This window comes from Acartia tonsa, chromosome 15, assembly GCF_053477335.1.
Source record: "Acartia tonsa isolate MP-2025a chromosome 15, ASM5347733v1, whole genome shotgun sequence".
Lineage (NCBI taxonomy): Eukaryota > Metazoa > Arthropoda > Copepoda > Calanoida > Acartiidae > Acartia > Acartia tonsa.
The window spans coordinates 17,705,550-17,733,301 of NC_137274.1; the positions used below are offsets into that span (position 1 = coordinate 17,705,550).

At 44.8% G+C, this 27,752-nt stretch overlaps 1 protein-coding gene across 1 annotated transcript in view; it reads right to left on the reverse strand.

Moving 5' to 3' along the window:
- Positions 1–11: 11 nt before the first annotated feature.
- LOC145306961 (potassium voltage-gated channel subfamily B member 2-like) overlaps positions 12–27,752 on the reverse strand; it is a 45,290-nt gene continuing 17,549 nt past the window's right edge. The window contains exons 21-28 of the mRNA XM_080149302.1: positions 20,901–20,987; positions 19,017–19,074; positions 18,527–18,585; positions 11,313–11,430; positions 10,852–10,939; positions 3,124–3,248; positions 2,150–2,250; positions 12–904 (exon numbers count right to left, since the gene is read on the reverse strand). Of these exons, the coding sequence (XP_080005428.1) occupies positions 2,150–2,250; positions 3,124–3,248; positions 10,852–10,939; positions 11,313–11,430; positions 18,527–18,585; positions 19,017–19,074; positions 20,901–20,987 (636 nt within the window). The 3' untranslated portion in view covers positions 12–904. The remainder of the gene's footprint in view (positions 905–2,149; positions 2,251–3,123; positions 3,249–10,851; positions 10,940–11,312; positions 11,431–18,526; positions 18,586–19,016; positions 19,075–20,900; positions 20,988–27,752) is intronic.

The window sequence follows — 27,752 nt, forward strand, 5'->3', positions numbered from 1 at the left end:
ACTTGCAACTGACGATCCCTGGTAGCTACAAATGCTAAAGGTCCTGCATATCCGGGAGGGAGGGTACATTGGACTGCAAATTATTATAATAATACTGGTTCCCAATTTATAACATGATTTTTATTCGTTGGCTTAATAACTTTAGTTACTTATTTGACCATAATATGAACAGAAAAAGAGAAAGTCAATCATAATTGGGGACTAGCATTAATTTACCGTCCATTGTCTTATCCCTTCATATCACTGGATACAGAAACACTATGTGTTAAGAAATAAAAAAAGTTTAAGGATCAAGGAAGCTTTCCAACTGATATAAATAACAACTAGCGGCTACGCCCCCAAAGGCCTCTAGGGGCACTTAAAGGAGGGTTAAATCCCAAGACTTATTTTGTTTTTGGTGGGTGGGGGTATATTTTTTTCTAGGGGCGATTTCTCTTTGGAGGTTGGTAGTGCCCTCCCCCAGAATAGTTATAAACCTTCCCAGGACCTATGAGAAGCTACCGTGTTAAGGAGAACCCGATCAGTTCAGCAGTTAGCGATATTCTTCGCAACAGACAAAAAAAAGCTTACTACTTTATATAATAGGACTAGTGGCTACGCACCTGGAGGCCTCTAGGGGTACTTATGGGAGGGTTGGGGAGTCGACACCCTAAATTTAATTTTAGTTGTAAAATGAAAAATATAATCTTTTAATTTTTGGGTGGGCAGAAAAATAGCCTAAAACCTTACCCAGACTTATAAGAAACTTCGCTGGTAAGGAGAACCATATCGGTTCAGAGTTTTAGCAAGATCCTTCATTACATAAATAGACAGACAGACATCCTGTTACATCTTAATACGAATATAGGGTAGGAAAACAGGTTAAATTTTCTTCTTCTAAAGATTTGTACAAGCTTCCAACTTTCTAAAAAAATATTCAAACTTATTTCTATTTTGAATCACCTAAATAGTGATATCATATGTACTCAAACTGCTTTTAACCTATTTTTGAAAGGTATATCAAAAATATACTCTGACACCTGTAGAATTATACTGCAGAGTTAAAAATAAGAATAGACCCCAAAATAACTTTTTTTTTGATAAAATTCTTGCTTTCAGAGCATTTTCTTCATAATATGATTGAAACATAAAAATTAGCTCTTTTGATTATATTTATTAAAATTCATTGAAAAATAAAGATATATTCAATTCAATCCCTTTTCTTCATCCTTCCTTCTCCTTCTTTCCCTTTCCTTCACCTTTCTTCCATTTTCTTCTCCTTCCTTCCCTTACCTTCTCCTTTCTTCCATTTTCCTCTCCTTCCTACCGTTTCCTTTCCACCTTCCCTTTTATGTTCTTTCCTTTCCTTTCCTAACCTTTTCTTTCATCTCCTTACTTTTCCTTCCCTTTCCTTCCCTTTCCTTCTTTTCCTTCCCTTTCCTTCCCTTTCCTTCCCTTTCCTTCCCTTTCCTTCCCTTTCCTTCCCTTTCCTTCCCTTTCCTTCCCTTTCCTTCCCTTTCCTTCCCTTTCCTTCCCTTTCCTTCCCTTTCCTTCCCTTTCCTTCCCTTTCCTTCCCTTTCCTTCCCTTTCCTTCCCTTTCCTTCCCTTTCCTTCCCTTTCCTTCCCTTTCCTTCCCTTTCCTTCCCTTTCCTTCCCTTTCCTTCCCTTTCCTTCCCTTTCCTTCCCTTTCCTTCCCTTTCCTTCCCTTTCCTTAACGTTTGTTTACTTACTTTCATTCCCTTTTCTTCTCTTTCCTTCCCTTCCATTTCTTTCCTTCTCCTTACTTCCGTTTTCTTCTTTTTCCTTCCCTTTCTTTCCCTTTCCTTTACTTTCAATCAATGTCCTTTTCTTTCCTGCTTCTTCGTTCTCTAACCTTCTTCCTTCCTTTCCCTTTTCTTCTCTTTACTCCTGTTTTCGTCTCCTTCCTTTCCTTTCCTTCACTTCACTTTACTTCCATTTCCTTTCTTTTTACTTCCTTCTCTTTCCTTCCCTTTCTTCCTTTTTCTTCAATTTCCTTTGACAATGACAAATAGTTGGAAATATAACAAAAAATATTATTATTTTGATTTCCATTTCATGAAAACATTCTACAAATAAACTTTTTTTATCAGGGATCAAAATCATGTTTAACCAGCAGCTATAAATCAAAGTCAAAGAAATAGAACATTACCTAAAGGATTCTGGATAGCTTTGCAGTAGCCTGGTGAACTCTGGTTCCCTCCTTCCTGCTTCCATCTCCTGTTAGGTCTGGCTGCTCTGCCACAATATTTCCTACAAGAAGATTCAGCATTTGGTCAAATAGCAAAATAAAACCCATAGCAGTTTATTTAGATTTTTGAGATATTGTGATTATAAAGGTACTGGCCAATTACATAAAATAAATAAACACCAATATATAAAAATTCACCCCTTTTAAGAGCTCGTTTAACTGTCCCTCTAATTATTGATTACCCAGTTAACAAGTTTTTAGTCCATCAAAAATTTGGTGTAACTTAGCAGAAAGCTGCCCCTATATGTTAGGGGCATATTTGCTAGTTTGGTATAAGCTTTATAAAGAGGCAATAAACAGAAATCAAACATGGAGTAAGGTGACATTGGGCTGTTTATTACACTAGTCCCCCAAAGTTTTATACTAACATTTTCTTATTTGTTGACTTAACAATTTCAGGGATTTTTATTTAATTTTGATTGGTTGATTCAAGTTAAATGTCCAAACTCTTCAATCACTAATTGTAATATACAAAAATGGTAATTTCATGTAACATCCCTTTAGATCCCTGGATATTAAAGCACCAAAATTAAGTCATGACCTATCATATTCTCACATTATTAAGGAATTGTTTGGATGGAATTAGCAAACAAAGAAACAGACGGACAAACTTTTTTGGGGACCATTGTTTTCAATGTTTCAAGGGCACGAAATGAAACAAAAGCGTGCAATGACAATTTTTTAAATTTTAGAAAAAGTGAAAAAAATGACCTTTCATATTCTCACCTGGAGAGGACATGGCCTTGTGAAGGAATAGTTTGGATGGAATGGACAAACAGACTTTTTGGGGACTATCGTTTAAGATGTTCCAAATGATGCGAAAGCATTAACAAATTTTTTTAAATTTTGGAAGAAGAAAAAAATTAAGTCATGACCTTTCATATTCTCACCTGGAGAGGACATGGCCTTGAGCAGGAATAGTTTCTGCATCTGCCTCAACTCCAGGGCCTGCTGTCTCATTCTCTCTCTCTTCTTCATTGATACCTCGTTCCTCCACATTCTAAATTTTGCATCAACAATTAGGAAGGTAAGGGATATTGGGCTGTTTGTTACTAGTATCCAAAGTTTCATTGCATCTCCCCATTAAAACAAATCACAAAATATTAAAATAAGGGTTTATTTAGAAGGAAAAATTTATCAAAGGCCTTTTCGTCCCATGATAAAGGGTCCTTGCTATTTGGGGGAGTTAGTTGTTTGGAATATACATCTCTATAAATTCTATTAGAAGAAATCAATTTCCAAAGTATCTGGCTATTATGAACAATTTTTATAGTTATAATGTGGTAAGGTGAAGCAGTTCAACCCTACTGAGCGAGTTCGATTCAAACGAGCCCCTAGCCTTAAAGATTCTACCAATAAATAACTACAAGGAGTTACTGATTAAAGGATATATTTTGAACTGATTCATTACAAAAGATATACAGGTTTATATAGCAAATAGAAGTATAATAATAGATTATGAGGGGTAGCTGGTGATGGGTTCCTTTGAGCTGGGGGCTGTGTCCACAGGCGCAAAGGTAGGAGGGAAGGCTGCCTCCTTGGGGTAGGCAGGTGATGGCAGAAAAAGGGGAAGGTCCGGCTGCGGCAAGGGGGAGGTAGACATCTCCCGGCAAGGCAGGTGACTGGGGCTTGGGGTTGTAGAGGGGCCGCGCCCCTCCCACTATCAGAGATGTCCAATTTGACCGCTGCTTGTGAGGTGTCGGCAAGGCCCCCAAGGGGCCGGGTGAAATGGTGATAATAGGATTAGCGCTGGGTGTGATTTGATAAGCCGAAGCATAGCAACTCTATGAAAGGCTTGTCCGTATGATGCCGCCGTACCACAACCTCCCCTTCAAGGGCTGCAGGACCACCGGGACATCAGGCCTTGAACCATGGGGGGCGGCAGACTCTCCCTGGGGCACAGCGCGGTGTAGGACAGCTCGGGCTACACAGGCCCCTCGGGAAACTCGTTGCTCGGTCTGACTGTGGTTGGATATCAGCATGGTCAACTCTCGGTTGGCTCCCAGACCTCGGCGCTGGAAGTTAGGCCTTGTCTGGAGAACTATCTCTGTCTCGGCTGGCAGCTGGACACGGAGACCCAGGCTCACTCTAGAGGCTCCTAGAGGAGGGACAACGATGGTAGTAGGCGCGTAGAACTCCATGGGGGCGCCTGTCTTGTCCAGGTTGCTTGGCCTCTTGGCTCCTACCCGGATGAGGATGGCTGTCATCTGGAGGGGGCACATCGCTTCCGCTTCGTCCTCGGGGGCCGCTACTTCCATCTCGGTGGCCACTTCTCGTCCTGGGGGCTTGCTGCTGGCAGGTAGGGGCTCCATGTCTGCGTCTGGATTCCATATCGCGTCGGTGGGTAGCGCCGGAGGGACTGTTCCCAGTTCTGCAGGTTGGCTGGTCAGGTTCTCTTCTTCTCCTCCAGGGTGGTTGGCCCGGTCCTCAGGTATCTCAAACTCTAGTTCGTCTGTGGGATTACATATGGCGCCAGCTGGCGGCGCAGGCGCAGGTTCCGACTGCTCTCCTCCTCCTGTAGGATTGCTGGTCAGACTCCTGTCCACAGCTGGCGGTGGCAGGACCGTGACTTTGGCTGGTAAGGTCGCCGCAACCGTTCCACCATTGGACTGGTCCAGGAGTATCCAGCTTCCATGGTCTGGGACAACGCTGGCAGGTGGTGGTGGCAGTTTGGCGGCCACCTTGTCTCCCCTAGGGTTGTCGTGGACAGGGGCAGGTAGGCGACTGGCAGTTAGATCTTCAGTGTAGGGGTAGGCCAGTTCTCTGTGTCGGGGATCAGCGCCGGTCTGGAGGTCCACCGGGGGTCTGGCCGGTATCTGGGCAGACAGCTTCCCAGTCCCTGCTGTGAGGGGACTAAAGGTATCGCGTCCTGAGCTCTCTCCCCTAGCCGAGAGATGATCAGGCACTCTGTCTCCCTCTGGGCTAGGACAGGGTCTTTGGCTGTTGGGCTCGTTACTGGGTGCATCTCCTCTCTCTCCCCAGGCGGCTTCTTCAAGTTTGCTGGAGGTGGCTGATGTCGGTATTCCTGGTTCCCACACATCCTCAGCTGGAGGCGTAGGTTTTGGAAGGTCTCCCCTGGCTGGCAAGTTCTTCTTGGCTGGCCTTGGACAGGGGTGTCTGGCTAGAGATGACCACCCGTTGGCAGTTGAGGGTAGAGTTGGTGAATCCTTCCCAGGAACAGGCAGGTTGGTCGCTACTGGGTCTGTGCAGAGGCAGGTGGCCAGTCGTCTCACAGGGGCCTCTAGGCCTCTTAGGGAGTGGTGTTCTGCTATCCCCTTGCACCTCTGACCCAGTCCACAGCTGGGGGTGGTGGCTTCAGCTAAAGTCTCCTTCGGTTCATCTGGCTGGGGCCCCAGCGTCCCAGCAGGGTCTCCGACTTCCGGCAGAGCCCCGTTGGCTGGTTTCCTGGGGGCAATGGTGGTCACTTCTTCTCTTGGCTCGTACGGTAGGTCTGGTCAACATTTGTTGCCCTTCTCCTCTCCTTGGTGGTGACATGGGTCAGGGCAGGTTGAGATGCTGCAATGGCTGGCAGCTGCTTGGGGCCGGCCTGGTGCTCAACCTCTGGTGGCCTCTGGCCCGTCCTGGGGGTCTGGTACTTCTCTTGTAGGCAACCAATTCTCTGGCATGGGTTCAAACCCCTTGAGCCTTGGTCAGGGGATCTTCTGGGTCTCTGTGACGGCGCCGGATATGGCAACGGGCTGGATGCCTGGACTCTCCTACGCTGCCATATACCCCCGCTGCTGTACTCAATCGCTGACCTTCCAATCTGGGTGAACATTTGTAAGAATATTGAGAGATGTAGGGGTGAGAGCCAGGTACAATCACTCAACATTAACAATACGATGACCAGCAGCCAGGCGGTGGTCATTGATGCCAGGTGGGTGAGGGTCCCAAGCTGGCCATCCCTGACTTCTTGCTGCACGGTGGGACGTCTCGTTTGCCCAAGGCAGGCGATAAGCTGGGCCAGGTGACCAGGTAGTGGCAGGTCCAAGTGAAAGGACATGGTTGCAACGGGGCCTCTAGGGGTAACCCTACCGTACGGGGTTGATGTTACAGGTAGCTTCCCCGGCGGGCAGTCCTGAGGCTTGTGGTAGGGGTCCTCCCCAGGCCTTGATCCTGTGGGGGCCTGGACTCTCCTCAGGGGGGTTGGCTCCCCCTTACTCCTAGTGCCGGGTGATGGCCTCTTCCTACGGCCCTGGGCCGTATCGGGCTGAAGCTTCCATCCCCCTGGGTTAAAAGGGTAGTTGATGTCCTGGCATTGTTCTGGATCGCTTGGTCCCTCCATCTTGAGCATGGGGTCTGTCTCCCAGAATTCAGTCTTGTCCAGCCCCAGGTCCGCCTGGAGTCCTACAGGTTCTCCCCTGGCATGTAGACGTTGGGGTAGATTGGTGAACAGAACATCAGGCTTGACTAGCTTCCTAGCCACAGGAAGGCCAGCATCCAGTGGAAGGTAGTGCTCCCCAAACTGCTGCGCTGGGACAGCCAAGCTGATTGCGGCCTGAAGGTGTCGGCCAGGTAGCTGGACGGAGACCATCGTGAGGCTGCAGGCCGGTAGGGTGACTTGCTTGGCCGTGATCAGCGGGGCCGCGTGCCTGTTCAAGGGGAACACGGCGTTCAAGGTGTGTGTAGCCGGCCGCGACTTGACGGGCTCGGCTTGGTAGGAGCACTCAGGGATGGATCCGGGAGGACACGGTTAGCCGTTGATGACAGTATCCTCAGTCAGGGAGGCTTCTGGGAGGCAATCGGTCTCCGGGAAGGCTGTTGGTGATTCTACTGCGGCCGTGTCTGGTACAGGTAGAAGGGTCACAGCCGACAGGTTGGTTCCCTTGCTGGCGGTGAGGGCCGTGTCCACCCGGTGGGTTCCGCTCTCACCAACATGGGATGAGTCTGGGTTCAGGCCCGGCAGCGGCTCCTTGTGGCTCGGTTCATGTTCCGTGTCATCACGGGTGGCCAACCGTAATTGGACGGGCTCGGCACCAGGAACATCTGGCCGTGACTTGGCAGGCTCGGGCTCGATGGTGGCCAGCCGCGACTTGACGGGCCTGGCACCAGGGGCGTCCGGCCGCGATTTGACGGGCTCGGACGGGCGGAGACCGGCCGCGGCTTGGTCTTGGGGTCAGCCGGACTTGGCTGGCCGAGCGCGGTACCGGGGGCCTCAGGCCGCGACTTGATGGGCCTGGTCCCAGACTTTGCTGACCGCGACTTGACAGGTTCGGTCCCGGGGGTGGCGGTACTCCGCTGGCCGAGCGCGGCACCAGGGGCATCAGGCCGCGACTTGACGGGCCCGGTCCTGGACTTAGCTGGCCGCAACTCGACGGGTTCGGCCTCTGGGGGCCCCTCGTAGCTTAACTCTCTCTTGGCGGTCTCGCGGTCCACTGGGGCACCGTGGAGGGGGATAAACTCCCCACGCACAAACAGGCAGGGGGTCTGCATGTCGAAACAAAGCCTAGTTCCGAACTCACACAGAAAGACCCCCCCTAAGCTCAGTGGGCACGGGAGATTCCTGACCACAGTCACGCGGTACAAATGGAGGATGAGCGAGTGGCTCACCGCCATATAGAGCTCGCTTAGTTCGCCAAGTACCTGGAGGGGCTGCCCCCTTTCATTGGCAGTGATGATACGCGTACGTGTTGGAATCAGTAGCCTCTGCACGCCCATTGCGTGCATGAGGGACTCGGAAATTACTGCAGACCCGGGCATACGGTTGCCGGGATCTATCATTGCGTTGACCTGCACGTGCTGGGCAGGGTCGTGAGTGGGGAACCGCACCCTGATGTGGAAGGGTAATTCCTGGCCACTAGACAGGGGGTTCTTGCATTCCGCTGGCGTCGGGTGGAATTTCCGCGGCGGCTGGGCCGCAGCTATGATGCCCTCTCTTACCATGGTGGGGGCACAGAGCTCTAGAAGCTGATTCTTGAAGTTGTGGCAGCAGGGAATGCCCGTCCTGCAAGCGCCGGTAGGTTGTGTCCTGGGCTGGTTCCAGCGACACAGTTGGGTTTAGAAGCAGCGGCGGCAGGGAATACCCGTCCTGCTAGCGCCGGTGGTTTGTATCTGGAGTGGTGGCGGCAGGGAATGTCCCGTCCTGCAGCGCCGTGGGTTCGAATCCAGGTTGTGGCGGCAGGGAATGTCCCATCCTGCAGCGCCGTGGGTTCGAATCCAGAGAGGTGGCGGCAGGGAATGTCCCGTCCTGCAGCGCCGTGGGTTCGAATCCAGAGAGGTGGCGGCAGGGAATGTCCCGTCCTGCCGCGCCTTGGGTTCAAATTCTGCTATCCGTCGCAGTGGTAGGCCTTACTTGTGTGCTGGAGCTTCGCAGCCACACATTGCCTTCTCAGGGAGACCAGCTACACAGCTGTCAGTCTCGTAGGTTTGGCCTGGGTGTCCTGGGACTTGTCCCAGCTGACACGTTGCCAGTTCGCAGCTATTTGGCCGGCTTCGGCCAGTCAGTGGGCATGTTTCAGCCGTCTAACACACGATTCTCCGTTAGAATTCGCCGCTCTCCGCGGTTCTCCGTTAGATTTCGCTGCTCTCCGCAGCTCTGGAGGCTCGCCTGGTCTCGTAGATTCTCGGTGGGGGAAGACCAGTTACGCAGCACTCTGTCTCATGGGTCTGGCCTACTCGTGCCCTGGGGCTTGTTCCCAGCTGCACGTGCCAAGTTAGAACCCGCTCTAATCGTATGGGCTAACACTTCCAATCACCGTGGCAGTGCCCCTATCGCAGCTACCCAGCGGTGTGGCAAATGTTGTACTAAGTGGTGTACAATTCCCCAGTAATTGCGGAAAAGTACGTGGACAACACTCCCAACACTGCGGTATCACCCCAATCGTGACTACCCAACAGTGTGGCAAATTATGGACACCTCTGTGATGCAATACTTATGCTCCTTCCTAAGCACAGTTGTTACACCCCGCAGAGGGTGCCCCACACTTCCGACAATGCGTTCATATGCTCCTTCCTAAGCGTAATTGGCATGTGGTCGTTTCTAGTCAAGACTTCCCTCTAGGTTGTTTCTCGCAGGAGGTGACTGCTTTTAGGAGTGTCGGCTAGTGTAACTGCTCAGGAACGAGGCTTTCAGCTACAGCTGCGTCTGGACCTTTAGTCCATTGATACTCGCAGGAGGAGACTAAAACTATGCTAGCATTCTCCAAGCTTTTAGGAGTGTCAGCTAGTGTAACTGCTCGGGGACGAGGCTTTCAGCTACAGTTGTGTCTAGACCTTTGGTCCTTTGAGCCTTAGAATCAGGTTGTCAGACACTTATCAAACCCGCAAAATTTGCGGAAGTGCCCCATTAGTGGGTCCTACCTTTGCTGGCCTAGACGATAAGGCGTTCAGCAAACGTAGGATGAATCCGCAAAGCGGCTTGGACGGTCACTAAGGGTGCCGTGTGGTGCGTTCAGCAGGCAAAAATTTACCCGCAGTAGGTAAAAATACCTATGTGCAGGTGCGTTCAAAAATGATAAAAAGTGGCCTAAAAAGGCCGTTTCTCGGGTCAGTTGGCTTCTTGAATTCTTGTTGGATGTCAGTTGACTGTCCCCTTACTTGCAAAAGGGTCCAATCTCTCGGCCAGGAGTGCTTCTAAGGTTGTCAGTTGACTGTCCCCTTACTTGCAAAAGGGTCCAATCCCTCGGCCAGAGGTAGAATCGGCTAGTTTTAGCAGGGCTCGATTGAAACACGCTGACACCAAGTTGTGGTAAGGTGAAGCAGTTCAACCCTACTGAGCGAGTTAGATTCAAACGAGCCCCTAGCCTTAAAGATTCTACCAATAAATAACTACAAGGAGTTACTGATTAAAGGATATATTTTGAACTGATTCATTACAAAAGATATACAGGTTTATATAGCAAATAGAAGTATAATAATAGATTATGAGGGGTAGCTGGTGATGGGTTCCTTTGAGCTGGGGGCTGTGTCCACAGGCGCAAAGGTAGGAGGGAAGGCTGCCTCCTTGGGGTAGGCAGGTGATGGCAGAGAAAGGGGAAGGTCCGGCTGCGGCAAGGGGGAGGTAGACATCTCCCGGCAAGGCAGGTGACTGGGGCTTGGGGTTGTAGAGGGGCCACGCCCCTCCCACTATCAGAGATGTCCAATTTGACCGCTGCTTGTGAGGTGTCGGCAAGGCCCCGAAGGGGCCGGGTGAAATGGTGATAATAGGATTAGCGCTGGGTTGTGATTTGATAAGCCGAAGCATAGCAACTCTATGAAAGGCTTGTCCGTATGATGCCGCCGTACCACAATAACATCCCCAAATCAAGATATATAAAAAAAATCAGGGTTAATTCAAAAAACTTAGTTTAATTAAATGCCTTTCTATCTAATTATTAGAGTTCCTTGCTATTTGAAGGAAATAGTTATCTACTACACCCATAGTAGAAAGTGAAGTATTAAAGAGGGTACTAACCGGTTCCAGTTACAATTTTAGTGATTTCTCATGGGATATGATGATGTTAACATCCCTCAAAATAGTTACAAACCTTCCAAAGACCTATGAGAAGCTAAACAGTAAAGAAAATTTGTACCAGTTCAGCTGTTCCTTTAATAGCCACAGACAGACAATGATCCTGTTACTTTTTTCTAAGAATACGTAATTTATAGAGTCAATGACACAGTACCTGTTTTTATAATACTGTGCAAAGCTGTTGACAACAATGGGGATGGGAAGGGTCAGGATAAAAACTCCAGAAAGAGCACAGAATCCACCTATGAATTAGTTATTTATTTTGTTGTATTATAGACAGCTTTCCGCGGATATCAAAATAAAAATCAATATGATAAAGACCAGTTTTGTTAGCCCTGAACGGCTGAATGTCCAGGCTAACAAAATTAGTCAAACAATAATTTTAATCAACAAAGGGGATAATTTTGTTAATCATCATTAAGATCATACAATAGTCAATTGTCAATAGTCTTATCCCTTCAAATTTAGATATTTGTTAAATTCCTTGGAGTGAAACACAATTCTTTTGCACAATCATATTTATTCATATATTTCAGTGAACATAGCACCCTCTTCAGTCTATGGTACTTTAGCTAGTTGTTTATCAGATTTATATTTTCTTGTTCCTAGATTTACCTATTATTTTTCCAAGTAAAGTTTCAGGTCCAAGATCATATCCCACCGTGGTTAGTGTCATTAGTCCCCACCAGAAGGACTCAATGAAAGTCCAGGTATGATTTGTTCCCTTCATAAACTAAAAATAAATGGTCTGAGGATTTGGTTTATATTTATCTTCAGAACAGGTTTCATAATACTTTTCTATGTTTGTTCTGAGGATTCCATTTACATTTAAATCCTCAGAACAGGTATTATCATACTTTTTTATTTTCTATATGTGTTCTGATGATTTCATATATATTTATCTTCAGAACAGAAAACTCAAGAAAACATATGATTGGTCCCCTTCATGACAAATGAAGTTTCGATAAGATAGGTAAGACAAATTTAAGTAAGACAAATTCGGATAAAGTGGGATAAACGATAAATACTATAAATGTATGTATGATGGAAAGTACAAACCCTTGATAAGACAAACGTCAGATAAAAAATAATATTGGAAAAGACAAATTAATAGGACAAATATTGAATTAGTCAACCTTTAGATAGTACATTTGGATAGGACAAACTATAAATAGGACAAACTTTGGACAGGACAAACTATAGATAAGACAAATTTTGATTGGGACAAACATATTATATTACAAATATATTACAATATTGTCAAACAAAACAAATAACAAAGAGAACAAAGTTCAAACAAAACAACTGACTGATTGAGACAAATATTTTATAGGACAAATGTCAGACCAGACAAATACAGGACAAACTAAGATGCTAAAAAGAGTGAGCCTGTTATAAAGGCTTATAGAGATGCTAAGCATTTTTATTTTATTTTTTACAACAAAAATCATTAATGATATTTAGGACTATTTAACTTTTAAATTAATATTTTTCTAAAGCTATTTTATATGTGCAAATTTAGAATGTAAAAAAAACAGTAATTTAGTTTCTAGTATTGCTTCGAAACTAATGATTATCCACGGGATTAGAACTGGTTCTAGGCATACTAAAAAATCATGTATTGCATCGTACTACAGGCAATTTTCATGAATACTAAAATTAAAATCATAATATTAAAACCAGTTTTGTTATAACAAAACTAGTTTCAAAATACAACAAAATTATGAATCACATTTTTTTGTAATATGGCTTATACGGGAATAGATTTCAAAATAATTTTGTCAAAATGGATTTATTATAACCTGGATCTTACACAAGATTTTCATGTTCTCTAATAAATTAAACTTGTAGAAGGCTAAAATAACGACCCATTTACCCCTCCCCTCCTACTGGATTAGAAAACTAACCAATGAATCCCAGAAGAAATAGCAACTCAAATTGACGACAATTTTTTTCCTGTCATATTATCCATGTATATTATACATCCAGTTTTGTCAATATAATAATCACAGGACTAAATTTTAAAATTTTATGGTTTGAAAAAAGAGAGAAAAAATAGTCCCTTTCGTGGCAATGCCCCTAAAGGGCGTTTCGTCATATTTTTACAGTAGCTTTTGAATGGTTATCTTAGTTTAGGTAAGGTTAAGTTACGTTAGGTGTTTTGCCCCACAGAATTAGAGTCCTCCGCAGGGGCTAGAAATAGAGGCAAAGCTAATGTGAAAATACGATAAAATGCCCCTTAAGAGGCGTTGCCACAAAAGGGACTATACCCGGACAAACGTACTTTAGTGACATCTTTTAAGAAAAAGGTCCTATAATTTGTGAAAAGGACAAAGGTCGTTTTTTGTTATGCTGGGTTGTATCGGGTTCATAACTATTCAGTTGGGTGGGCAGAACAGACTTTGTAAGAAAACAGATTTTTAGAATTTAGCCTATGGATAAAGTTATTCAAGAAATAAATTTCAATTAAAAATTAGTTCCCTGTCACTGGTCGCCGGAAGGGAAAAGCAGTTTTTTGAAATGGGCTATCTGAGATTATTACAGATTCTGATATATACATATATAGACTAATGAAAAATGCAAACAACGAAATCAAAAGCGTTCCTTCTTGGGAGAAAATCCGGGAAAAAGATTTTAGCTATTTTTAACCTAAAATTCACATTAGCAAGCCTGCAAAAAAATATACAGATATATTAGACATGTCATTGCTCAGCACCTAGAAGTGGTAGAAAAATGCTATGCATACCATTGGAAAGCTCATAACCTCTAGTTTTCAAATTGGTATATAACGTTTTTGTACTATTGTTAGTTTTTGAGCTATCCTCTGAAGTATACACAAGTTTTAATAATGCAGTTTTTTTTTCTTGAATTTTAAGTTTGATACTTGTTACACAAACCTTTTTAAAATTATATTGCTCAGCACTTAAGAGTTATATAATTATTTAATATAGGTATATTTGTATATTTTGGGTACATTCAGCTTAGAAATAGTCTTTGAAATGTGTACAGTTTGAAGTAAGAACCAAGGAGGGAGGGAGTTTATACTCTTATAGGCAATGAAATTCAGTATAAAATTTTGCCCTGAATGTTAAGGCTTGTTGTTATAGGTTTAATTTTTTTTGTAAAATCTCTTATATGATTAAATCTACCAGTAAACCCTAAGTTTGGCACTTGCCTTCTAGGGGCTCCCAAACTACTAAAACTTTAACTTCTGGGCTTATTTTTTAAAACATTGGGCTGATTTTGATAATGAAAACTTTTTCTGAACTAAATAATCATGCATTAAAGTTCAACATGATATCTTTGAAAATAAGCTCAGAATTCATAATATTTGTATTTTGGGGGTGTTTTACCCTACTAGACTCTAGAAGGAAAGTGCCTAAATGAAATCTGTAATAGCTACTTTGTAAAAAAAAGTTCACATTAGAAAAATTAGCTTGGTATTTTTAAAAATGATCTCATAGCTTATAACTTTAGTGTTTTGAGGGCTTTTTAATCCCACAAGCCCCTAGAAGGAAAGTGCCTAAAATAAAATTTTAGGTTTTACAGGTAGATCCAATCATAAAAGAAACTTTAAAAAAGAATTATTTGATAACTATAACAACAAGTCCAAACAGCCGGGGCAAAATCTTTATATATCAATTATGAATATAAATTTTAATTAAAAAAATTATTTTGATATCTTTACAAAAAGGATGACAACATCTATAAAAGCGAAGCACTGAAAGGTAGGACAAACGAACATTAACACTTGTATAGTGTCAGAACTGAATAATCATAATATAAATGTATAAGAGTCAAAGCAAAATTGTAAGTAAATTTGTTGAAAAACTGCTTGATTCAGGATAATGGTTATTGACATACTTACTTGATTATAGAGTTGCTTTGCTTATTACGTTATACTTTGTTGTCCCAGGAATCAGTATACCAAAAATCAGACCAATCAGATGATTACATCACATAAAAATTTGTTGCTAAAAAAGTAAAAAAATCAACATTTTAAAATGGACGTATGGACATATTGGTGATGATTATAGAGTTGCTACGCTTTCTAAATCGTACCTAACTATTAAAGGAATCACCATGCAAAATTTGAAATCGACAGGACAATTCTAACATGCCTAAATTAATGAAAAAAGCTATCTGTTATGAATGGACGTACGGTTGGACCAACCCTAATTATAGAAAAGCTTTGCTTTTTAAAAGGCCCATAACTAATAATTTTAGTGTTTTATGGGGTATTATAACCCACTAGTCACAAGAAGGAAAGTAACATAATGGAATTTTTAGTGACTACTTAGCTTAATTATGTTAAAAAAAAGTTTACAAAAAATTAGCTTGATATCTCTAAAAATAAGCTCAGACCTTAGATTTTGGTGTTTTGGGGGCTGTTTAACCCCACTAGCCCCTAGAAGGAAAGTTTTACTGGAAGATGTAATCATATGAAATATATCACAAAAAGAATCAGGTTATTAACTATAACATCCAACCCAAAAACATCCAGGGCAAATTTTATACTGAATTTCATTGTCTATATTTGTATAACCCCCCCCCCCCTCCATCCTTAGTTCTTACTACAAACTATACACATTTCAAAGACTATTTCTAAGCTCTAAGCTAAAATTGAATGTACCCAAAATATACAAATATAAATAATAAAATAATTTTATAACTCTGAGATGCTAAGCAATATAATTTTAAAAAGGTTTGTGTAACAAGTATCAAACAAATTCAAGAAAATTTTTTTTTTTAAAACTTGTGTATACTTCAGAGGATAGCTCAAAAACTAATAATAGTACAAAAACGGTATATACTTATATAAAAACTAGAGGTTATGAGCTTCCCAATGGTATTCGTAACATTTTTCTACCACTTTTAGGTGCTAGGCAAGGACATGTCTAAAATGTCTGCATATTTTTTGCAGGCTTGCCAATGTGAATTTTAGGTTAAAAATAGCTAAAATCTTTTTCCCGGATTTTCTCCCAAGAAGGAACGCTTTTGATTTCGTTGTTTGCATTTTTCATTAGCCTATATATGTATATATCAGAATCTGTAATAATCTCAGATAGCCCCTTTCAAAAAACTGCTTTTCCCTTCCGGCGACTAGTGCTGTGTTTTATCGCCATATTGGATTACATTGTTTTACTGTTAGTTGATTTTCTTCTTAAATTTTGGAAGATTTTTTTTAATAATTAGCACGTTTTACTTAAGAGATGCCCCTTTAGTACATTTGTCCATTAGGACGTTTGTCAGTGTACCATATAATATCCATTCCAGTATGATCAATATTAAAAAAATACGATAAATATCTATTAAATATATTTTCTAAGCTATTTATGTTAAGTTAATATATTAAATTATAATACATTATAAATTTGGATAGATTAAAATTTATATCTTTCAAACAATTTATAAATAAAGTTTATAGGCAATTTCCCTTAGAGTGTCTTTTCAAGCACAGAAACCCCCCCCCACCCTCTTTTAAAAAAATAAAAGATTGAACAGGTTATATTTGATATAGGGTAATTATTAAAAATAATTTTGGGGAGTGTTTTAGTGCTCAACAGGCGCTTTGAGGGAAAGCACTATTTTGTAAAATCTCTAGGTTTTCTAAGTAGACCTTTACTCACCCCCCCCCCCCTTTAACCTGCCCTTTTTGATAGTTTTCATAGAAGATTTAACCCTTTCTTTACCTAACCTAAACTAAAATAATAATCTTTTTAAAATTAGGGTTTGGTGGATGAGGGTTGAGATTTTAGATGGTCCCTATATCAAACCTTGAAAATCAACAATAAATAAAGATGACAACATTCATAAGTAGCAAAGCATAAAAATATTAAAAAGTCAAGAAAACAGAAAATAATACAAAAGGCTACCTGCCCTTTATCTATAAATAAACAACCCTTGTTAAAAGCCTAAACATTTGTGAAATCAGAAAACAACAGCTAAATTATTTAAATATCCCATAAATAAAGCTACTTGTCTTTTTATTCCTTCATTCAGACAAACATACAGAAATTTTAAATTATAGAGTAGCTTCGCTACAAAAATGGGCTAGCCTGGGTTCCATTTTTATCGCATCGTATTATAAACAGTTTTCCGAGGTTATAAAAATGCACAATTATAAAATAAAGACAAGTTAAAACCGAAATGCCAAAGGCACGGATAAACAAAACTTGTTTTAATATGATGATTGTACATTTTTGTATTCTTAGATAACTGGATAGAACATGATACGATACATGATTTTTCAGAATGGCTGAGAACCAGTTCTAATCCAGCGGATATAAATCAGTTTGAAAGCCATACTGGAATAACTAGAACTTGCCTGTTTCCTTGTTCTAGGGCTCTAAAGTTTTAATTACTCTTTTTAAATTTTGTCTGGTTGTCTGGTTACAAACTAATTGTGTTTAGAGTTTTCCACAAATAATATAATCTACAGAAGGGGTAATTTTGTTCATTATCATTTGTAAAAATACATTAATTTATTGGCCTTATCCCTTTAGATTTCTTGGTAACCCATAAATAGGAACCATTTATTTATCCAATAGCAGTTAGAGAGATCTCAATGCACAGCTTTGCTATTTTGGGATTTTTATATGTGCCAAGTCATGCATATGAAGTATGTTCATTAATAACAAGGATGACAACATTATAGGGCTTTAAAGTTCCAATTAAAGGATAGTTATTTATCGCATCATATTATGAACAGTTTTCTACGAATATAAAAATGTACAATCATAAGATTTTAAAACCAATTTTATTAACCCTGAGATGCAGAAGACACTGTCCAAAAATACTGGTTTTAATGTTATGTTTGTATATTTTATGTTTGTAAAAAACTGGATATAATACTATGCTATATATAATTTTTCAGTGTGGCTGAGAACCGGTTCTGATCCACCGGATGATAATCGGTTTTAAAGCGATACTGAAAAATTATATCCATAAAAAAAAACATTTATAGTTAACTCTTTTTTAGTTGGGTTGTGGAGGGAGTAGGATGAAACCCCTCCCCAACCCAAATATAACATTTAAAGCAACATAAAATATCAATTGGGTATCAAAATGGTTGGTTGTCTGTTAATTGTTTTATCACCCTCCAAAGTATTTTACGAGACAGTAAAACAAGGGAATTCCTTGACCAATATACTAATTTTCATTCATGAAGTTAAGATTTCAATCAAATAGTTGGTTGTCTATAGGCTGTTAGATTGCCCAACACCTAGGTTTAAGAAAGTATAACTCTTGTAGGATAATAAACCAAAAGCTTCCTTAAAATGTAAAGCAAAATAATTTTAAATAAAGTGAAACTTTTAGGCACTTGAAGGAAATGTGAAACTATGATTATTAAGCAACTAAAATGTTCAAAATAGACGTTTGTTTAACCCCTTAAAACATTAAAACTTTCACATTTCCCCCTCAAAATTAAAAAAAATTACATTAGATTATCCACTTCAAACCTTTGAAACCCCTCATTTTAATAAAGACGTTAAAATGGTTCTTACCACTGCTATGTCAGATGCGCAACATAAATAGTAAGAGTAGGGGGAATGCCTTGGCCCATAAACAGGCACAACTCATTACCATGCACAGTTAGGACTTCTCAGACAAAGGTTGTGCAACCAAAGGGTTGGTTGTCGGTTATTTAACCTAATATCCTTGGGTGTTTGGTTGTATTGCATCCCATTATATGCGGATAATGCTCTAAATAATAAAACTATATTTGTTTTAATTATTAATTCATAATATTATTTCAACACAGAAGACGACATTTGATTCATCATAAATCTACGCGGCATTAACGAGGTAAGGTATGGAATACTTACAGGATGGTTGATCAACATGACTGCTGGATCTGCTGTTGAATTCTTCTCCGCAAAGTAAACTAATTAATAGATATTTATCTGAAAAATCATGTATCCTACCATATTATAGACAACTTTCCACAGATAGAAAAATAAATAAAATTAAAGGATTATTTTCAGTTTTGTTGTCCCCATGGAGCTTTATTCCTGGGTCAACAAAACTAGGATTTTTTTTATTTTATTATTTAAGGAAAATTGTCTATAATGTGATACAAAACATGATTTTTCAATATGGCTCCAACCGTTTTTTTAGAAGTTGGTGATAGGGTTCAGAGGCGTTTATTCTAAATATGTTGGCGGATTATTTTCCTTCCCAGGGCCTACGAGAAGCTACACTGTAAAGGATATAAAGGAGAACCATATCCGTCTAGACGTCAGCAAGATCCTTTGGTACAAACAAACAGACAGATAGACAGATGACATCCTATTACTTTTTAAAAAGATTTGTTACCCAAACTTGAGAAGGTGAGTATGGCCACAGCTACAAGTAAAAACAGGAGACCCAATTCCTTAAAAAAAACAAGGATGACAACATCCATAAAAGCTAAGCTCTGAAACGGTAGGATAAACGAACATCAACACTTGTAGATTGTCGGAACTGAATAAGGAGAATATATAATTCAAAACAAAATTATAAGTAAATTTGTTCAAAAACTGCTTAAGTTTAACCCTTAACGGTCGGGGGGGGGGGGGGGGCGTTGAACGCCCCCCCATCCGTTTTTTTCTATCTCATTTTCTGTGTGTGAAAGATAAAGAGTCCAAACTGCTTGACTTTTTAAGTATGGGTATGACACATAACTGAGAGTTGGAATTTTTTGAATATCTCCATCCTGGCGGGCACAGGATGCCAGCAAACCTGGCAGGGTCATCCAGGTAAAGAACAAAAATTTGTTTTTGATTTAAACAAAGCATTTTATCTTACCAAAATACTAAAATATCCTCTAGTAGTACATCCTCATATTAAATACAGGTGTTCAAGTCAATTTCAGGTTCCAGGTATGATCCTGCAGGTCCTGATCCTCCAGGTCTCCAGAAATCTTTGAAATGCTCCTGTGGCCGCAATTTTTGACTTAGAGACTTCAAATTTTAAACTTAAGCTTTTCTTACATGTCTACATAATGTATCAAAATTTCATAAAGATCCGCCGCCGTTTTCCCGCCGACCGCCGACTGCGGCCGCTGAAACTTATGTTTTGATATTTCAAATATAAAATTTAAATAAAATAAACATTTTCTGCAAAAAAAAATTTTCTTCTAGCTTTAAAAATAAAAAAATTACAGCCGTTTGAAATTTTTAAGTAAAAAAGGACCTAAAAACAAAGGTTGTTAAATAAAAGGGTGAAGGAAGCGGAAATTGACCTTGACTTACTTAAGGTCGGAAATTCACCATAACACAGGGGACTTGCACAAAATTTTTTAGCCCTCTAGCTCTAATAGGAACTGAGATAATGAGGGGGGGGGCGTTGAACGCCCCCCCCCCCCCCCCCCCCCCGACTGATTAAGGTGCGGCAAGGGGCCCGACTGTTAAGGGTTAAGGGAATTATTACATTTTTGAGACTTGTTTAATAGAGATGATTCGTTTGTAACATTATGCCTCGTTGTAAAGAGAATCAGCATTGAAAATGAGATACATAGCATAATTATATCACAAAAAAATGCTTATAAAAAAAAAAGGTTAAAAATCAACATGTTTTAAATGGACATACTAACATTTTGGTTACGAATATAGAGTTGCTAGGCTTTCTAAATCGTAATCAACTATTTTAGGAATCATCAGCCAAAATTTGAAATCGATATGACAATTCTAACATGTCTAAATTAACGAAAAGATCTAACCAGTACACAAAAAAGGTAATCTTTAATCAACTCTTTGATTGCTGACCTTTGTCTGGAGGTCCTAAATCTGCATAGTAATGTGTTGCGCCTGTTTGGGGCCAAAGCATTCTCCCTGCTATAACTATTGATGTCCCGCACCTGACATAGCAGCAGTAGGAACCATTTTTAAAGAGCAGGTGAGCTATGTGTTGAGATTCTTAGTTGTTCTAGAGGTAGAGGTCTTAAATATTTGTATAGTTATTTATCGCATCATATTATAAACAGCTTTCCGGGGATATAAAAATGTACAATTTAAGAAATAAAACCAATTTTTTTAACCTCCGAAAGCAGGGGCTAAAAAAACTTATATTGATCTTATGATTGTACTTTTTTGTATTCATAGAAAACTGGATATAATACGATGCAATACATAATTTTTCAGTATGGCTGAGAACAGATTCTAATCCACCGGATATTTATCAGTTTTAAAGTGATACTGGAAAAAATATTATAAGTTTTACCTTATAGGCTTGTTGTAAAGTATAGAAGAGGGATTGTAGGCCTGCAAAATGTCTCACCAGTTTGTAAATTCTTAAAATTCTCATCACCTCAAAATAAAACAAAGATGACAACATCCACAAAAGTGAAGCTCTGAAACTGCAGGACAAACGAAAATTAACACTTGTAGAGTGTCAGAACTGAATAAGCAAAATATAATCACATGAGTCTAAAGATAATTTAAAGTAATTTTTTTGCAAAACTACTTAAATACAGGATATTGTTTAAGGACAAACTTACATTTTTAGGACTTTATTATAGAGATGCTTTTCTTGTAACATTATACCTTGATGTAAAAGGAATCATTTCTTCAAAAATAAAAAATGAATAGGATAATTATAAATCATAAAAAAATGTTGTTAGTGTGGTAATACGGCAACAGACGGACGGGTAGTTTACAGAGTTGCTACGCAGTGGCTTATCATGTCAAGCCTTCTGCACTAATCCTATTATATCACCATTCACCTCATGACCGCAGATGACCCCGTTGCACAGCGGTCAAACTGGACTGGCTAAATAGGGGAGGGGCACGGACACTTCGCAACCCCGCGCCCCTCAGGCAACTATACAACCGGGAGATGGTGCCTTCCCTTTTACCACAGCTACCTCCACAGAATGTCTACTTCCGCGGGCTACGCCCTTGTCTCCCACACCCCCTTCAAACCTAACCTATTGTTATAATCTATTTGTATATATATAGTAACCACCCATTGTAAATGTATTCAGTAAAATATATAATTTCTGTATGAGTAAATCCTGCTAGTTTGTTTTGGTAGAATACTTCAAGGCTAGGGCTCGTTGGATTCGAACTCGCAACCGGTGAGCTGAAACGCTTCGGCTTACCACATCTTGGTGTCAGCGTGTTTCAATCGAGCCCTACAGAAACTAGCCAATTCTACCTCTGATTGGACCCTTTTGCAAGTAAGGGGACAGTCAGCTGCCAACTGAGAAGCCAACTGACCCGCGAGACGGCCTTTTTAGGTCGATTTTCCATCGGCCTACGGCAAGCAGATTTAGCCTGCTAAAACCGCCAGTTTACGTCGTTTTTCCGTACCGTGTGGGAGTAGCGCTAGGTGCGCAGCCACGGTAATCGGATAATTTAGCTCAGACGGCTACAGAACTAAGTCTAGATTGGCAAGTGTAGCTGGGACAAGCCCCAGGACACCCAGGCCAAATCTACGAGATGGACAGCTAAGTGCTGGTCTCCCTGAAAAGGCAATGTGTGGCTGCGAAGCTTCAGCACACAAGTAAGGCCTACCACTGCGACGGATAGCAGAATTTGAGCCAAAGGCACGGCAGGACGGGACATTCCCTGCTGTTGCCTCCCAGGATTCGAACCCGAGGCTCTGCAGGAAGGGCCATTCCCTGCCGCCATCTTTCGGGATTCGAACCAGCGGCGCTGCAGGACGGGACATTCCCTGCCGCCGCCATCCACTTGACCCTTGCAGGACGGACATTCCCTGCTGCCGGTGCTTCCAGAATCACACCTAGAGCTCCTAGTGATAACTACACATAAGTGTGTATAAATGTCAACCAAGTGATAAAAAGAAATATAAAATTGTTGACCCAGTGATAATTGATAAGCTCTAGTGATTCGAAGCTACAGTATAAGCCACCACCAGCGGTCTGCACACACCATGGTAAGCGATACTACCATAGCTGCGGTTCGGCCACCGCCGAAGTTTCTGCCGACCCCAGCCGAGCGGGAGGCCCCCTTGTCTCAAGGGCAGGACCTCCACTTCCCCTGCCACATCAGGGTGAGGTTCCCTACTCCTGACCCTGCCCAGCACGTACAGGTTGATGCCATGGTAGATTCTGGCAACCGTGTACCAGGGTCTGGCGTCATTTCTGAACACCTCATGCACGCAATGGGCGTGCAGCGAATGTTGGTTCCAGACAACACCCAAATCCTGACCGCTAATGAGGAAGGGCAACCCCTTCAGGTAATTGGAAAATTATATGAATTATATATGGCAGTCTCACACACTCTTATACTCCATCTGTACCACGTGACTGTGGTACGGAATCTCTCACACCCTCTGAACCTAGGAGGGTACTTTCTCAAGGAGTTCGGAACTAGGCTCTGTTTCGACATGCAACCCCCCTGCTTGTGGGTGCGTGGGGAGTTTATCCCACTCCGTGGCGTCCCCATAGACCGGGAGACAGCCGAGAGAGAGTTGAGTTACGAGGGGCCTCTGCCAGGCCCACTGCCAGAGCAGCCGCGTGTAGTCAAGAAAGGCACGCACTGGGTGGATGCTGCGCTGAACGCCCACAGGGGGACCAACCTGCTAGCCATTGGGTTGCCCCCAGTACCCAAGGTGCCTCTGGAGAACCTGCCAACGACGTTTCCCAAGATTTCCAGCCCTCCAGAGCCTATCTTCTCCGCCGACACCTTCATCAACGGCCAGCCGTGTCCACCTGGCCCCCTCTACCTGGGGCCCCCAGCAATCCAACCGGCCAAGTCCGAGCCCAGGCCCGTCAAGTCGCGGTCTGATGCACTCGGAGCCACGCCCAGCCCCCAAGAATCAGCCTCTCCCTGTGCCGTGCCCGTCAAGTCGTGGCCGGACGCCCCCGGAGCCACGCATGGCTCCGATGCCTCAGCCTCTCCCGGCGCCGAGCCCGTCAAGTCGCGGCCGAACGCCCCCGGAGCCAAGGCTGGCCCCGGCACCCCGGCCTCTCCCAGCGCCGAGCCCGTCAAATCGTGGCCGAGCGCCCTCGGAGCCAGGCATGGCTCCAACACCTCAGCCCCTCCCGGCGCAGAGCACGTCAAATCGCGGCCGGTGGCTCCCGGAGCTGAAGCTGACCCCGTGCCAGCCACGTACAGGCTAAGCGCTGTCACTCCAACCGATGGCCAACCACCCCAACTCCGTACGGCCAAGCGGGTGGTCTTGCCTGGCCGCGGTGTCATGGCTGTCCCTGTTGAGCTAGTTGGACACCGTACCAAGGATGCCATCCAACTATCTGCCCCAGAACAGAGGTTTGGGGAGTATCTTGTCATCCCAGAAGGCCTGTATGCGCACAGGCCTGGCTCCGCCAGCGTGTTCCGAGTGCTGGTGGTAAATGAGGGGGAGATGCCTCTCCTGCTGAACGCCGGCCTCCCCGTGGCTGGGGAGCTGGTAAAGCCCGACATTCTGGAGGTTTCCGACAAGCCTCCCCCTCGTATCCATTCGTTCCAAGAACCTGTTGAGCCCCCAGATATGCAGCAGCTGTGGGCAGCCCTTGAGATGGAGGAGAACGAATTTCTGCGCAAGGACCCCCTGCTCAAGAAGGAGGTCTGGACCATGTTGTCAGAGTACAGAGATGTCTTCTCAAACTCTTCCCCCGGCTGCACTGATGTAGTAGAGTTACAGCTGCGCCTCAAGCCAGGGACCCAGCCGATCCGCCAGAGATTTAGGGATCTGAACCAGCGGCAGGAGGCTGAGCTGGAAAAGCAACTGGACACCTGGCTGCAAGAAGGAGTCATAGAGCCTTCAGACTCCGCCTGGAGCAGCCCCCTGGTGCCCAACAAGAAGAAGGACGGGAGCACCCGCTGGGCCGTCGACTACAGGGCCCTCAACAAGTGTCTTGAGCTGGACAGCTACCCCTTGCCCAGGATCCAGCAGCTGGTAGAACGAGCTGGGGGACACCTCGTCTACAGTGCCTTAGATGCGGTGGCTGCGTACTACACCATCCGAGTGTCCGAGGACAGCTGGCCCTGCACCGCCTTCACCACCTCCTGAGGCTTGTACCAATGGAAAAGGATGCCCTTTGGCCTAGCTACAGCACCATCTGTCTACTCCAGATTTATTGCAGGGGTCCTGAACCCATTAGGCACGGCCAACCTCCAGTCATATCTTGATGACGTCCTGACCTTTCACCAAGACACCTGGGCCCACCTGGCTAGGCTCCGGGAAGTCTTGGAGGCCCACCGCAGGGGAGGAATCCGCCTCAAGCCAGCCAAGACCAAGCTGTTTCGAGCCAAAGTAGACTATCTGGGCCACACCCTCAGCCGTGAGGGGATAGCCATGCAAGAGGATTATATTGACCGCATCCTTGACTGGCCGGCCCCCATCACCCCCAAGGACCTGCTGGCGCTCCTGGGGTTCTTTGGCTACTACCGCTTGTTCATCCCCGAGTATGCCGACCTCACCTACGAGATGAATCGGCAGAAAACGGCCAAGACACTGACCTGGACGGCCGAGATGGAAGCCCAGCTGGTACAGCTCAAGGACAAGTTTCGCCAAGCTCCCATCCGAGCACCACCCAGGTTTGACTTACCAGCCGTGTTCCAGCTCACCACAGACTTCAGCAGCCGCGCCATCTCTGCCATACTCAGCCAATGCCAGGACGGCAAGGAGAGGCTCATTGCCGCCGTGGGGCGCAAGACAACCGACCCCAAAACTCGCTACCCGTCCTGGAAGGGAGAGATGGCCGCCATCATGTATGGAATTCGGAAATTTCACGGCATCGTGTCCTACCGTAGTTTCCAGATCAACACTGATTCCTCAGCCTTGCTACAGATGAAGTCGCTGAACACATCCACAGGGATGGTGGCCCGCTGGCAGGAGGAGCTAGCGGCCCTAGATTTCACTGTCTGCCATCGTCCTGGCACCCAGAATACCAATGCTGATGCCCTCAGCCGCCGGGAAGACGATAATATGCCGACGGCCACCGCCGAAGAATTAGCAGAACAGGCTGAATACCTTCACACCCTTTGCCAGCTAGGGGAGCCCGCAGCTGGCAGACCCTCCGCAGCACGGCTGGACCCGGCCCGAGTCTTAGAAGCACAGACACAGGATCCCCTCCTGCTCCGTGTCCGCCAGTGGGTGGCCGACGGAAAGGCCCCAACTAAGGCTGAGCTGCAAGGCAAGGACCGGGACGAGCAGCAGTATGCCAGCTGCTTCGCAGCCCTGGGACTCGACGAGCATGGCTGCCTCACCACCACCGACCAGACCCTGACAGGGGAGAGGACAAGATACCTGCTGCCTTCGGCCCTCCAGCAGGACGCGTTTTCCTGGCTGGGCACTTTGGGATGGACGCCACTATTGCCCGCGTCGCCATGCATTTCTGGTGGCCCAACCTGTCCCATGACGTCCGCCTGATGGTTCAGACTTGTGTACAGAAGGTCACCAAGGAGAGGCTGAAGTTAGGAATACACGTGCCCTCCCGCCAGGGGTATCCACAGCAAGTCCTGTTTATTGACCTGGTGGGGCCCCTACCAGAGACGCCAGCCGGGAACCGCTACATCCTCACCTGTCAGGATGGGTTCAGCCGGTTTGTCAGCCTCTACGCCATCCCCAACAAGCGCACTCTCACGGTGGCTGAAACCCTACTGCACCGCCACCTGGCCACGTTCGGATGTCCCCTGAAGATCCACTCCGACAATGGGATGGAATTCACTGGCCAGGTATTCAAGGAACTGGCCTCCAAGCTTGAGATTGGCCTGACACATCCACCGCCCTACAACCCGCAGTCCAACCGGGTGGAGAGGTTCCATCGGACGATCAACACAGGCATGCGGCTGTTCCTGGACAGAGACGACAACAACTGGGAGCCACACTTGCCTGCCATTGCCTTCGCCTACAATACCAAAGCCTGCGGATCCACGGGCGTGACCCCTTTCCTGGCCTACTTTGGGAGAGAGGCCAAGCTTCCGGTGGACATGGTACTCCGGCTGCCAGACACTGAATATGCCTCAGTCCCAGCCAACGTCCAAGCCCTCCTGCAACGATACCATGCCGTGTACGACGCAATCCAGCAGCGAGAGGAGGGAACCATCCGAAGGAGCGCAGCCGCCTACGAAGGCACGGCCAAGTACGAAGTTGGAGACCTGGTCTGGTATCTGGCCCCCCGCCTGGTGCCAGGGAAGTCAGCCAAGATTACCAAGAGGTGGACTGGCCCTTGGAAGGTAGTGAGACAAGCCACGGACGTCCATTACGTCATCAAACCTGCCTCTCCAACAGCCAAGATCTCGGAAATCACCGCGCATGTAGGCCGACTGCGCAAATACACCGGAGATGTAACTGCCCAGCAGATTCCAACAGACATCCAAGGCGACCTGGACGGCGACGAGGACGCCACTGAGCTGCCAGCCGGAGCTGCGGCGCTGCCAGCTAGTGACCCAGGACAGTTTCCAGTGTACCAGCCGGCAGCCGCCGCCCCACAGCCTAGCAGCCAGGATCGTGACCCAGTAGAAGAGAACCTGCAGCACCAACCCAACGAACCACCGCTGCCGCCGCCAGCCCCAGAACCGCCTAGGGATGCAGTCTGGAACCCTGATGCTGACATGGAGCCCCTGCCTGCCAGCAGCGAGCCTACAGGAGGAGAAGCGGCCACTGAGATGGAAGTGGCGGCCCCAGAGGGTGAAGCTGAAGCGATGTGTCCCCTACTGATGACAGCCGTCCCCATCCGAGTGGGAGCTAAGAGGCCGAGCAACCTGGACCAGGCAGGCGCCCCCATGGAATTCTACGCGCCTTCCTCCATCGTTGTTCCCCCCTTGGGAGCCTCTAGAGTGAGCCTAGGCCTCCGTGTTCAGTTACCAGCCGAGACAGAGCTGGTCCTGCAAACAAGGCCAAACTTCCAACGACGGGGCCTGGCTGTCGCCAACCCGCGGCTGGAAGCCAACCGGGAGTTGACAATGCTGATATCCAACCACAGCCAGACCGAGCAGCGAGTGTCCCGCGGAGCCTGTATAGCCAGAGCTGTCCTGCACCGAGCTGTGCCCCAGGAAGATGTTGTCGTTCGCAGACAGAGGCTGCCGTATCCCCAGGTTCAAGGCCTGGTGGCTCGGGAGCCCCGCAGCCCTTGAAGGGGAGGTTGTGGTAATACGGCAACAG